This window comes from Apodemus sylvaticus, chromosome 11 (assembly GCF_947179515.1).
Source record: "Apodemus sylvaticus chromosome 11, mApoSyl1.1, whole genome shotgun sequence".
Classification (NCBI taxonomy): domain Eukaryota; kingdom Metazoa; phylum Chordata; class Mammalia; order Rodentia; family Muridae; genus Apodemus; species Apodemus sylvaticus.
Genome location: NC_067482.1, coordinates 76132692 through 76146582, shown reverse-complemented (window position 1 = coordinate 76146582; position 13891 = coordinate 76132692). Strand labels below are relative to the sequence as shown.

Sequence of the window (13891 nt, the reverse complement as noted above, 5' to 3'; positions counted from 1 at the left end):
CAGCCTTATGGAGCCCAGTGCATGCCACTATCCCTTCTAGGGCATGGCACAGGACCTTTTTTTCTGTATGGAAGGAAGGGCCTGGTCTGTGCCCCTCCAGGTTTAGGTCCTTGCTCAGTAACTCAAGCATTTGATCGTGGCATGGGTGTCAATGCTTCAACTCCCTAAGTCTACCTCAGCAGTCCTCTCTAGGACTATGGTGATGTTGTCCTTGAGATCTTCATCGACACTTGACCTTAGGTCACTTCAGGGAAATGAAGTGTCCCTGCCCTCCTGGTGGATAAGCAGACCTTTGACATAACAGGCATGGGTGGTATTCCAGAAAGGATAAGGTAAGCCTCCCTGGGGTGATGTCAGCACATTACTCCTAGCCACTACAGCAGAGCACACCCCTCCACAGCAAGTCCTACCTTCCTGCCTGAGGAATGTAGGGGCACACGACTTGAGGTACCTCTCAGCCTCATTGTGGTGTTTGTCTCCAGTGTTTCCAAAAAGCATTCTGAAGGAACCTGATTGTGCTGGATAAGGGAATGGGTAGTCATGGTATGCGTGACATTCGTGGCCACTTTGAGTGGACAGGGTCCAAGTGCCCTGGAGCTGTGCCCAGGCTTCCTATGGTGTGAGTCTCACTCCATACAAGGTGACAGAGCTCAGCCAAATCAGGAAGACCTACTTGGGTAGCCCAGGGAAGGCTCATGAGCAGAGGTGGACCCAGGTACTTGAGGATCACTGAGACCTTCCTGGAATCCACACACATCTTTGGCCCTAAAAGCCTGAGTCTCCTCTTCCTCCATGTTGTGGTCCTGAAAGGGATGCCTGCTTCACTTCAAGTTTGGGTTGGGCATTTGGGACATAGTTGGGGTGGGAAGGGCGGTCTACAAAAGCAGAGAGTCAAAGGTTAAGAGTCTGGACTCCTTATTGACATGTGATAGCAATGTCCAGCGTGCAAGCTAAACTACCTAGCTGCCTAGGCCTCTATCCCAGGCTAGGCTTCAAGGCCCTAGGAATTGCTGTGACAAGCCAATTCTAAGGTAGGTCATAACCCCTTTCACTACCCACCACAGAGGTAGGCCATACTTTACTAACCACCCAGAGCAGTTCAAACACCTTAGTGCCCCAAGGCTTCCTAGACCCAGGTCCTACTACCTCTTAGTCAAGGCTGTACTTGGCCACTATCACATGTGCACACATTTCATATATTTCCAGACCTTTGTCAAGTCTTCAACCCCTAAATTCCTCCCACCAGTACGGGCTCATTTCTCTCAAATGTTACCTGGCATCCCACTAAAACTGGCCATTTTCTACTCTGGCCTCTGTCCACATAGGTTGAGCTTGGCTGCAATCGCCCTGGTCAGGCCTGGTTTCTTGCAGCCTGAACAGTTTCCATAAATACAAGTTTCAGATTAGCCCCAGACCTGTTATTTAGAGGGAAAACCAGACCCAGGGAACCTAAGAAGGTCTCACAACAGGATCAGTTTTGACCCCATTCAGTGTGCCTGGCCTTTGAGAGACACTTTCTAAAGCTGACCTGCCCCCTTTCCCTTCAGGTTCTACTGGGGGCCTAGTCCTAAGCCTCCTGCCTCCTCATCCTGTGACAACTGAGGGTCCTAGCAGGCCATGCAGCTGTGTCAAGGTATGGAACTCTACCCTGAATAGAGAAGTATGTCCTACCCTAGGTACGGGCAGCTGAGGCTTGGACAAACATCTGTGGAAGCCAGGCAAGGACTCTGCTCTAGGAGGTGTCCCCCAGAGGCTACTTTGTACCTGGGGCTTCAGATGCCCACGTCCCTGAGAAGAGGATGTGGGAGTCTATCTTACTCCCATTTAGGTGTCAACCAAAGTGTTGTGTGGTTATCAAGTAACTCCTGCCAGACTGGCTTTGATGGCTCTCAACTCTAGGAACTTGGGCAAGCAGTTGTTATAAATGTCTCTTCTGTAGCCATCTAACTATAGGACCTTGAATAATGACAATGATAGCCATTAGCCAACAGCTAGCCACTGGCCTGGCTTTGAACTCTCCAGAAGCTCTATGGAAATTTGTGGAAAGGACTAAGAGATGGCAGATGGGGACCTAGGACCTCCCCATATCCCTAAGGAGGAGGTTATGGCTTGTTGGCCAATATTTTGCTGAATCATTTATAGTCATTTAGCTAGATCTTGTTATTTTAATACAGAGATGCAGACACTGAGACTGGAATCCATTGCTAATGTTACACAGAACTGGACTCAAAAGCTAGCAGCTTGAAGCTAAGCATAATGACAGTGTACTTTTAATCCCAGTACTCAGGCCAGCCTAGTATGTACATGCTGAGTTCTCAGGGCCCAGGTTATGCGTGGCTTGGCTTTCCCTGTTAGCTGGAGATGCTGTCTATGGAGGCAATAGGGCAGGTTCCTAGTTGTCCTGCTCCTCAAGGATCAATCTTTTGAGCCTAAAGAACAGGGGGCTTCCTGGAGGAAGGAGGGACTTTCTAGGCACTGAACTGAAAACCAGACCAGGTTCCATGCTCAGCACTAGGGGGCAGCCACGAACCAGCAGGCCTGTAGTAGGCCTGGCATGTCAGTATCTGACTTTGGCAGTAAGAGGAGTTTTTGCAAACCTTCTGAGTACTCTTTTAGGAGAAATGGAGCAATCATGGGTATCTATCTGCTAGCTCAGCAGTAGAAGTCCGTAAGTGACTCCCAGGTTTCAGAGAGGAAGCCTGGCATTGACCTGAACCTATGAAGCGACAGCAAGACCTCCAGGGGCTGCCCTCTGCTGCCTTTTCATTTCTGATTTTGGATTGGAACTCAGGTCACTCCCCCCATCCAATAAGTTGATGACTGTGCTCCTTACAGCAGACAGAAGAAGCCCAGGCTTCTCCAAGCTAAGTTCTTCCTGTCTTTGGTCAGGGAGGAGGAAAACCAATGATCACTGTTGTTCTGCTGACCAGTCTAGTTGATTGGGGTCCAGGCATGACTACCAATAGAATATACTGGGCCCAGAGATTCTAGGATCAGTCTAGACTGTGTGTCCACCATAGCCAGTCTAGCATGAGTGTCTTAGGTCCATGTAGTCTCATTTAGACTTACCTTCCAGATGTTAACTGTTGATGCCCTGTGGTAACTTTTCCCCCTGCAGATTCCACATTCTACACTCCTGCTCAGCTGGCTCCTCAGCCTGAGGGCCCTGCCTAGCCCTGGGGGCATATTAACCCCTCCTCCTGATGTTTTGCCTGTCCCCACCCCACACTGCTGTGTCTCTTGAAGACCAGCCCTGAAATGTGCCCTGCTCAGGACACTGACGTTGCCCTCTGACTGCGGCCACGTTTCCCTGGTGGGCCTCCTCCACTCAGCTCAGTTTGCCTCTCCCATCAGGGCAATGCTCTTGCTTCTCCCCATGATGAAGGTCAGCGTCTGTATCCTTCTGGCCTGCACGGCTAGGCAAGGTCTAGCTCTGACTTGCCTGGCTTCCCAGCACCCACACAACCTGACACCCAGGGTGTCAAGAGAAACAGAGTTGGTGAGGAGGAGGCAGGGCCCCATGAGAACCAGCTTCAGTAAAGCTTGCCGGGCCTCTGAGAAGAGGGTGACCTCTCAGTAAGGACCTCACCACACTAACAGTCATCAAGGCAGTAGTGGGGCCTCTATCTGTCCTTGTGACCCTGCACCTTATGTCTCTGCATACTGCCCATCCTGGACTCTAACCTGTGTGAATCAGGTGGGGCTGAGGTAGGACTACTCCCTGGATGGCCCATGTGTCAGGCACAGCGAAAGCAAGTCTCTTCTGGGCCCTAGAGGGCCAGCAGGGTGGGAGGAGGGCTGGGAGCCACAGTGGGTTTGGGTACAGCCTCTCACTGCAATATTGATGGCCCGTCAGTGCGGCCCTGATTCCTGTGCTTTCAGTTAAAAGGTTTCTGTTGTTGTAGCTTATGCAGTTGCTCTGTTGCTATGGAAACATGACATCAAAATGACGTTTCCCGTTTAAAAGCTTTTAACTAAATTCCTGCCTGTCAGATGTAGGCCCCATTTTGAGCGTGGAGCTGCTTCGAGCTAGCGAGTGAACAAGTGCACTGCCTCTCGCCCATGGTGCGCTGGCCAGGCCTGAGGCCCTGCCTGAGTGCCATCCTTAACCCTGCAGGTGCCTCCAGCATGGCAGCAGCCGAAGGGCCTGGCTACCTTGTGTCTCCTCAGACCGAGAAGCACCGGCGGGCCCGCAACTGGACAGATGCGGAGATGCGCGGCCTCATGCTGGTCTGGGAGGAGTTCTTTGATGAGCTCAAGCAGACCAAGCGCAATGCCAAGGTGTATGAGAAGATGGCTAGCAAGCTCTTTGAGATGACTGGGGAGCGCCGGCTAGGCGAGGAAATCAAAATCAAAATCACCAACATGACCTTCCAGTACAGGTGAGCACGTGGGATGGTTGTGGGAGGGGCCAGGCAGGTTGTCCCCCTCTTGTCCCACTGTGTGCTCTGAGGCTGGGAGGGTGTGTGGCCTCTGGGCTAGATGGTCACACCTGTAGGTCAGAGCTCCACTTGGCAAGATCGTCTTCCAAAACCATTTGTGCAGCCTCCCATTGGGAAGATGGGGAAACTGAGGCCCACAAGCAAATAACTGATCATGAACTCTCAAGTAGCAAGGCTGGGAGTGTCCTCAGCTTAACTTCCTGGGACTCGGGCTGGAGGGGCACCATCATGAGGATGGTTCTAAGGCTGACATTAGACCCGCCTCCTACCTGTCATGACTCCCCAGCAGTAGACAAGTAGATCAGATCTTAGGTCCCTGCATTCTCAGCTGGGACCACAGGGAACCCATTGGGCCTAGTTCTGCCTGCCCCACCAACCACAAGAACCCAGGTTGGGCGGGGTGTGGGGTTCCCTGTTTCATGCATGGAGGCTGAAGCCAGAGTGCAAAGGACACCCAGGCCTGGCTGACCCCAGGACTCTGGGCCATGGGAGCGAGGTGAGCCCAGCCTCAGAGTGGTAAGATGGGATTTTAGGGGGCTCCCAGACAGCACACACCTCTAGGCTGGGGACTCCCCATCTGTGTCTCTGACTTTGCTACTTCTCAGTTTGACCGTCCTAGCTTGCAGCCAAAGGAGAGTCCAGGGAGGGAACTGCTACTGAGTTCACAGCCTGGAGCATCTCTGGCATCCAGGAAAGAGCAGCTGTGCTGGGTTTGACCTCTCTGGAGAGTCAGGTGCAGGGCAGGGATCATGGATGGGCTGGAGATTGTGGACTTGGGAGGCATGAGAAAGAAGAGGGTGGGATGAAGGTCAAAATATAAAGTGAAGGTTGTGAGCATGCGGCTCTTATGAGAGGAGTGTTACAGTAGAAGTTGGAGAGTGTAGAGGGAGGACAGGAAAGAGTACTTCTCCAAAAGGCAGACTAGACAGTCTGGGCCTGGGGCTGCCCAAGATCCTGGTCAGATCCCATGATAGGAGGTGCTCTCTGGGGCTCCCGGGTTACTAGTGCTTCATCTGGTAGGTAAGTTAGGCAGCTGGGGAGGCTGGTTCAGACCCTGCCTTGCAGGCATATCTGAGGTCCCCAACCAGAATCCATGGAAGAAAGGAGCTCTTATACCCTCACCAGTAAAGAGATGCCCCAAGAAAGGGAGGGGACCCCTACTTGGCCTATGAATCCTATGTCGCTAGGTGATATGGCCTAACAAGACCTTGGACAGACTGTGAGACCCTGAAACTCTAACTGCTGGTTTGGCTTATGAGGGCCCTGGAAGAAGTGAGAGGACCTCAAGCCTGTCTTGTCCATTGCTCATTTCTGACCCCTAGTGCTGGCCCACAGCTGAGCCTGTGAGCAGAAGCCCACAGCTCCACAGCTGCATAGACAGGCTGGCATCAGAGTCATAATGAAAGCCTCTGTCCTATAAGGAGAGTCGAGACCAAGTCTGTTGCCTGCGGGGACACGAACACACGAAGGTAGCTGCCTTGCCAACGGCCTGCCCGCCTTACTCATCCCATAGTCCTATTCCAGTGCTTGGTGAAGAAGGGGCTGCTGGGGGGGGGGATGAGGCAACACTGGTTGTTTTCCTTAACTTCCCTTTGTCTAGCTGTATTATTCATTATTTATCTTGAAAGCCTCCCTCAGAGTCCTAGGGGAGGGATTCTGTCTCCACTCCTAGAGGTGGTTGTGAGCCAGGAGAGTGCATGGGAAGGCCAGCCACTGCAGTCTAGGGGTAGGAGTCATAGCACTTCACAATTTACAAAGCACATGCAGGTCATGGCTCCTCATAGCTGACCAGTTCTTTATCCATCTGTCCCTGACTTCACAGCAGTCTTTTCTTTTTTATAAGAGTTGTTTATATATTAAGGTTCTGACTTAAAGGAAATATGAGCAGGTAGCTGGGTTCCATAGAATCTTATTTGTTGGAATACCACATGAGGCCCCCACACTGGAGACAGACTTTCCCCATATCTCCAAGGAGCAGGCTGGCTTAAGTGGAGCAGAGAAAACAGGCTCCCTAGAGAGGAGGAGCCTGTGTAGAAGGCTGACGTGGCACTAATGGTAATAAACTTCATCTTCGGTGTGTCCCCAGGTGGCTTGATGGTGCCTACTATCGATGCAGAGCATTCTGCCCTGTTCTGTGTGGCCTGCCTCTGCTTTGGTTAACCACAGCCTGTCCCGGGCAGAAGCCCCTTATTACTGGCTGTACCTGTGCTGGGGGACCATTCAGCCAGCTCTCCATCTTCAAGACCAGTGAGACCAGGGCCAACCCTTGCAAATAACCCATGTGGGCCCAAGGTGGCCCCGAGGGCCGAAATGCACCTATGTTGTCTCTTTCTCTGCGGACCAAACCTGTTCAACAAGCCTGTGTCCAGTCTCCCCAGGCCTCCCTTCTCAGGGGATGATGGAGGACAGGGATGTGATAGTCCTCTCCGTGAGACAGGACCTATCTGTTGGAAAGACAGGGCATAGGGTCCTGAGGGCACTGACCACACTGAGCAGACCGTCAGCTTTGGTACTAGGAGAGGGTGGGTGTGGGCAGTGTGAGATGGCACTGGCCAATCAGCCCCACGGTCTCCGGGCAGGCCATGAGTTTGAGAGCTGGATCAGGTTTAGCTCAAGGCTTGGATGGTAGCAGCATTACATTGATAACATCTTCCTGGTAGGTTCCGCTAACAATAATGTTGAAGCCCGGACCCCTGTTTACCAGACATTATTTTATTGAATCTTCCCTTTAGCTTTGTGAAGAAGGATTTGCTTTTTCATCCCCATTTTACTAATGTAAAACGGGAAGGCTCAGAGAGGTTAATGAACCTGTCCAAGATCATAGTGTATGCAAGATATAGGCTCAGAACTGTGAATATTGTTTTCCTGTGGCACTGCTGTCCCCTCTCCTGGAAGCATCTTTGTAGACTACAACTGCTGCTGTGTTAGTATCTCACACAGTCTCATCACTGAAGGTTAACTTACAGAAAAAGCATTGCAGTGAGTTTAGAACCCATAGAATAACAGAGACCACAGGAACCAGCCCCAAGCGCCCAGCACCTATGGGTACCCTTGTTCATGCTTGGGTTTCCTTTCTGATACCCAAAGGCTGTACAGGTCTCAAAGCCTCTACCTTCTGTCTAGTGTCACAGGGGCCCTAGCACCTGGCTGAGTTTGCCAAGACCTTGCTGGCTGCGAGTGGCTCCCGCCTGTGTTAGCATGGCTCTCTCTGAGGGCCGAGACCCCTTGAGTGTCACTCTGCCCAGGGGTCAGGCAGGACAGGCTTCACCTGCTGTTTCTTACCTTGGCTCTTGTGTCTCTCGTTTCAGGAAATTAAAATGCATGACAGATAGCGAGTCCGTCCCGCCGGACTGGCCCTATTACCTAGCCATTGATAGGATTCTGGCCAAGGTCCCTGAGTCCTGTGAGGGCAAACTGCCGGACGGCCAGCAACCGGGGCCCTCCACATCCCAGACCGAGGCTTCCCTGTCACCGTCTGCTAAGTCCACCCCTCTGTACTTACCGTATACCCAGTGCTCCTATGAAGGCCGCTTCGAGGACGATCGCTCCGACAGCTCCTCCAGCTTACTGTCCCTTAAGTTCAGGTAGTGTGTATTCGCTCTCCCTCTCCTGACCCAGCACTGTCTTTGTCCCCTGCCCTATTCCCAAATGGGACCAAAGCTCCAGTGCTCAGAGCAAGGGGCTGGCAGTGGCACAGCAACACGCTCTGGTCTCCTCTGCCCTGACCAGCTGCACGGGCCGAGAGCTCTGGTGCCAATGGCTAGGTGGGGCTTGTCCAAGGCTCCATCACCTCTTACCTGCATGGAAAGTTCTTTGACCTCTCTGACCCCTGATCCCACCATAAAATGGGGATAAATCAGTATTCCTCAAGGAGAAAAGACACAGGACCAGGCCCCAGGCCTTCCCTGCTTGCCAAATCCCAACATGGGTCCTTTCTTGGGTCCCCGCCTCAGCAACAGGTCCTCACAACGTGGAGATGTCGTTCACTCTTGAGCAGTGAATGGTTCTGTATTATCTGTCTTCTGTGGCATCACACTCCAGGGCTGTGCCTGCCAGGTACTCACAGAGCCTCTGAGTTGGGGGACAAGTAGGAGACACTCCATAGCTTTACACCATGGAGTCCAGAGCAGGCACTTCTAAGGGATATGTAGGATGGGTTTCCAAGGTAAAAGAGGAGTCAGGCAGTCAAAGAAACTAGTAAATATGGCTTTGAGTTATGGACTTGTAAGCCTATTTGACAACAGCTAAGGTAGGAAAGGTGTCTCCATGGAGGTCCCAGAACTCAGTGTCCCTAGGGCTGGGGACATCTACTGAATTTACCCCAAAAGCCCTTCTCTAGAGGGAATTTCTCACTGAAGGGCCCACACAAAAATCTGTCTCTACTAAAGCCAGACCAAACTAGCAGAGACGCCTGAGATTTATGGCCAATTGTTCCCATGGCTTACCAAGCCCAGTTCCCAGGCATAGCTGCCTGGGGCTCTGTCCCCAAGACTAGCTGATCTTCTGCTTGGCTCAGAACAGAGCCCAGGCCAGACACTGGCAGTTGCCTGACTAGGCCTTAGGGTCTGGGAGGCTTTAGCAGCTTCCTGTTGTCCAGCAAGGGCTTTTAGAGGAGCAGAGAGCACCCACTGGGCATCTCCTGGGCAGGAGCCCAGGTGGCCTGGCTGAGCCCTCCTCCCCATTGCCAAAGGCATACATACTTGGACATAGAGGGCTCAGGGTAGACCTTCATTCTGAACCCATTTCTTCATCTGTTACAGGCCAGTGGGGGCTACAGAGTTCACTTCCCTTAAGAGTACCAAGTACCACACTGTGCCAGCATCTTTCTCTTTGCTGCTCCCTGAAGTAAGCTCTTCACCTGCGAGCACCCTCACCAGCTCAGTGGGCTTGGGGTGCTGCCATCATGTACCTACAGAGGCCATACTCTGGGATGTGGATGGGTTTGGCACTGCCTGCTCCTCCCACTTGCCAGCACCAGCTATCCCCTGCTGTGAGCTCTGACCCCTCCTCACCTCTATGAGCTAAGACCGGATATGGCCCCAGGAGCCTCAGTGTACCTGTTTGTCCAGTGGGGTGTTTGGGAAGGTCTGGGGGCTCCCATGTTCCGGTCCCTGCGACCAACTTGTCTCTCCCTGACAGGTCAGAGGAACGCCCTGTGAAGAAACGCAAGGTGCGGAGCTGTCACCTACAGAAAAAGAAGCTGCGGCTGCTGGAGGCCATGCTGGAGGAGCAGCGCAGGCTGAGCCGCGCCATGGAGGAGACGTGCCGGGAGGTGCGCCGCGTGTTGGACCAGCAGAACATCCTGCAGGTTCAGAGCCTGCAGCTCCAGGAGCGAATGATGAGCCTGCTGGAGAAGATCATCGCCAAGTCCAACGTCTAGGCCATGGCGAGGTTACCAGGCGTCACGCAGTCCTGGCTCGAGGCCCGCCCACCCAGGCTCAGAGGCCCGCCCACCCAGGCAGGCTTCCGGCCTGGCCTCTGTGCTTCTCTGAAGGGCTTTCTAGGACTCCAGTAGCACTGGGAGACCTTGGGACCCCCATCTCCTGCATTAATGCCAGGGACTCCAGGACGACAGGTAGTGAGGAAGTCCCAGAAGCCACTCTCTAGTATAGTCCCTGTCTGATACTTGAAACAGCTTTTGATATTAAACACACTTTTTCCATTATTGCCTGGAAGCCAGCTTTCCTCTCTCTGGTGTGAAGGGGAAGGGGAAGTGTTGGCTTGGATGATCGTCTTCGGTAGACGAAAGCAAACGCTATAGGTCAGAGGCAAATTGTGTGTGTGTGTGGGGGGGGTCTTTCCTCCACAGAGTCTGTAGCAGCTACCCTAAGTACCCAGTTATCACAGTACTAACTCCACCCAGTCACCCCTTAGTGACTGTTCAGAGCTTCACACTGGCACAGGATCCAGCCGGCTCATGCTCCTTGTGCTCCTGGCCTGTTGATCTGAATCCTGGTGATAGCAGTGGTGTGCTAAGTGAGGCACAGGTCCTGCTTTATGGAGCTTGAGTTCAGTCATCAGAGAAATGGTAGCCAGTGAGAGTGAGTACTCAAGGGAAACGTTGGGCCTGCGACAGAAGGAACCAGATGCAGGTGGAGATAGGAAGAGCAGAACCCCATACAGGAACAGCCATTGCCAACAACACTTAGAGCACCCGATGCCAGCGGCCAGCCAGCAGCCAGATCACCCAGAGCCATGCACTTCTGGAAGAAGTTTGTGTCTTCTCTCAGCTTGTTGGGACTAGGCAGAAAGCTGAACACTGTCTGTTGTCCTACTATATGAAAGGCTCTTCCCAGGACCCCCTCACTGAATATCCATAGTCTCATTGGCTAGGCCTTGGCTCTTTAACTGAGGCCACAGAGGAGACTGAAAGCAGGCCTGTCTGATTAGATGTTTTCATGTGGCAGTTTGCCCCGAGACTTAGAATATACTTCCAACGTCAAGGGTGATAGTGAGGCTTTACCAAGCAGCTGCTGATCATCCAGATGTGAGGGTGCCAACTCTGTTGACTCTTTGGTAATGGTCAGCCAGACATGAGAGAGAGGCTGCGAGTCTGTGTCATCAGATGGTGTGGAGGCCTACCCCTGGCCGCCTACGGGAAGGGTTGCATGTTTTGCACGACTGAGACGGAGTAGCAGGCATGAGCTGCCTTGCTCAGGTCCTCTGAGCCCTCGGGTCCTCTGAGCTCTCAGGTCCTCTGAGCCCTCAGGTCCTCTGCCCCCACATAGGGCTCCTGAGTCCATGTCCTGTGGACTCTGCATCTTGCTGGCAGCCACAGGCAGTGGGAAACATTCATTTAGTGGTGCTGATGGAGCACCTGTCCATATCTGTGGTGTACATTATGCAAAGAGCCAGCTGTCCATGTGTTGTCCCTGTGTCCTTAACCTGGCAGAGATCAAATAGGTGGTTTTGGGGCACAGTACAAATAACTACAGCCCTCTCCTGAAAAACGGTTGGATGGCTCCAGGAAGATGGGGAGTTCAGGGACTTGTAGTGCTTGAGAACCAAGACAAGGAGCCTGGCCTCCTGCCTGCTCCTGCCTTCATCTGCAGCCTCGGGTGCTTGGGGACCCCACCGTGGACAGTGACCTGCTGGCATGCACCTGCCTGTCCTCATCGTGGGCCACTGAGGCTGGGCTGCCATGAGGTTCTTGAGCCTCAAGAGGGATTTCCAGCCATCCAGAAGGAACAGCAGTGGTGTCTGAGAGGCCACTGAAAGTAAGCACTGGCCACCTGTGTCCTGAAGTTCCCCAGGAGGGGACAGAATGAAGTTCAGGATAGAGCCAATGTCTTCATGTCTAGACCTCAGCTTTCCAGAATCAAGGCACACTGCTGTTTTAGTGCTCAGGTGCCAGCATCTTTGCTCTCTGTATTTGGAAGCAGCCAAGGTCTGAGTGGTCTGAGGTTGCTTTTTTGACCCCTCAACGCTCAGTGGGACTAAGCTGTTAACCACCTGGTGTGTCCTTGTGGACTTCCTGGTTTCTTCTTTAGCTACTGGGTCATTCGAGGAGTAAAAGAACTCTGTTAGTAAACACTAAAATATCTGATCAGGTTCAGCCAAACATGAACACAGAAAACTAAATGCCTCAAGTGTTTTCACCATTACCACCCGATCCTCTGACAACTAGAACCAGACACTGGTCAGCAAACAAAGAAAACGAAGGGACAGAATGAAGACATGACAGTTACCTTTATTTTCCGACAGCACTTTTGATGATCTAGAAGGCCAAACACACAAGACCTCAAGTGTTTCAACTTAAAAGTATTAAAACTGAGAATAAGAAATGAGTCCACTCAACTGAGACCAGAGTAGTAGACTGCGCAGGAGTGGATTCACCCAGAAAGACAGAGGCCATTGAGAAGATATGCTGTGTCATTGAAAGATGCAAGACAGCACGCAGGTGTGGGCGGCCGGGTGTACCAGAGAGCCTCCAGAGAAAGCCTGCTCGTTGTATGCATGTGACGCCAGTATGTTTCTGAAAGAACTGTAGATTTTGTTGCGAAATGACAAAAATTACATTTAAAGTCATATGAAACAAAGAATGAGGCCAAAGGTGGGAAGGCTTGCTCAGTTGCTGGCAGAGTTGGGGCGCACGGCGGGAGCCTGTGATGCTGCTAATGAGAAATGTCACCCACAGTCTCACACAATCCGAATGCTCAGTCTCCAGGTGGTGGTGCTGTTTTCAAGGCTTAGGGGTATGACTTGTTGGAGAAGGAATGCCACCGAAAGCAGGTTTTGGGAATAAGACTTGTGTTTTTCCTAGTGAGCTCTGTCTGCTTTTTGCTTGTGGTTTAAGATGAGAGCCCCCAGGTGTCCCTGCCACCATGCCTGCCCACTGCCACACTTTCATGCTATGGTGGCGACAGTCTCTTATGCCTCTGGAACCATAAGCCAAAGTAAACTGTTCCTTCTATAAGTTGCCTTGCTCACGGAGGCTTATAACAGTAAAGGGAAGTGTGAGGGACTCAGAAACTGGCAAGAGCCTCAAGGACAGGACCTCACCACTAGCTAAGGGCATTGTCACAGCCTCAAGGATCCATCTGAGGAGATGTTCCTTGCTAAGCAGGAGCTCCAAGGCTCACACAGCGCCACAGCAGGGAACTCAGCATGTCGCTGGAGCATGGGAGAGTCTAGAACATCATTTCAGGGATCCCTACGACTCAGAAAAGTGGTCAAGGATCCTAGAGAACTTTGAAGAGTTCCAGAGAGCAGCACCAGAACCTATAGAATGTCTTATTAAAAAGTTAAACTTTAGACATGAAAATGTTACTTATTTCAAAACAATAAACCTATTACATGTTATTATCAAGACCAATTGTATGAAAAATGTATTTTCCAAACAAGGTTTTGGCAAGAAAAGTGGCATTGTTTATATTTGTATGAATCTCCGGCTCAAGGGAACCAGCTAGGGTCCCTCAGGCGTCTGTGTGCTCTGCAGCTGGGAGTTTCTGGTTAAGTGCAGGATTCTGTCCAGAAGTCCAGTCTCACAGAAATAGTTACCTGGAAAGAAAAGACATTCAAAGAACAAATCAATGTGGCTGTTCCAGCTCTGTCCTATCTCAAACTTGAAAAGGAGGGAGATGGAATTTTTGTTTTTCTGGGGTGGAAGCTGAGTCCAGGGTCTCCTGCATGCTAGGTAAATGCTCATGCATTAGGCCACTTCCACCACAGCCCCAAATTTCCCTCGCAACTCATCTTATGCCTCAATGGCTCTTAATCCTTCTGTGTGTTTGGGTCCCAAGCAGGCATTTGGAAGCATTTTTGGAAAATATTGTACCCATAGTGATACAACTGTTCCTAGTGTTACAACATGTCATCGATCGGATGCCAGATAGCTAGCCACCTTTGCCCACTCACTGGCAGTCTCAGCAGGAAGGCCTAAGGTAGGGAGTTTCAAAGCTCATCGAGGTGGGATCAAGTATTTCCAAAGTCTGACTCTTACAGAAATG

The 13891-nt window shown here is 51.7% G+C and overlaps 1 protein-coding gene across 2 annotated transcripts; it reads left to right on the top strand.

Annotated features, from left to right (window-relative positions):
• On the top strand, positions 1 to 10093 carry Msantd1 (Myb/SANT DNA binding domain containing 1). 2 transcript variants are annotated; one of them, XM_052199214.1, is made up of 4 exons: positions 1 to 1633; positions 4118 to 4382; positions 7751 to 8026; positions 9582 to 10093. In XM_052199214.1, the coding sequence occupies exons 1-4, from the start codon at positions 1618 to 1620 to the stop codon at positions 9820 to 9822; spliced, it is 798 nt and encodes a 265-aa protein (XP_052055174.1). In that variant the 5' UTR covers positions 1 to 1617; the 3' UTR covers positions 9823 to 10093. The 2 variants fall into 2 exon arrangements, with proteins under 2 accessions (XP_052055174.1, XP_052055173.1); XM_052199213.1 differs by lacking the exon at positions 1 to 1633 and having other exon boundaries at positions 3999 to 4382.
• Positions 10094 to 13891: the final 3798 nt, after the last annotated feature.

Bases quoted from the DNA above. Each gene is read 5' to 3' on its own strand.
- Msantd1 (XM_052199213.1), top strand. From the start codon at position 4,063: ATGGTGCGCTGGCCAGGCCTGAGGCCCTGCCTGAGTGCCATCCTTAAC. The intron at 4,383-7,750 runs GTGAGCACGTGG...CTCTCGTTTCAG, and splicing joins AACATGACCTTCCAGTACAG to GAAATTAAAATGCATGACAG. The intron at 8,027-9,581 runs GTAGTGTGTATT...TCTCCCTGACAG, and splicing joins TTACTGTCCCTTAAGTTCAG to GTCAGAGGAACGCCCTGTGA.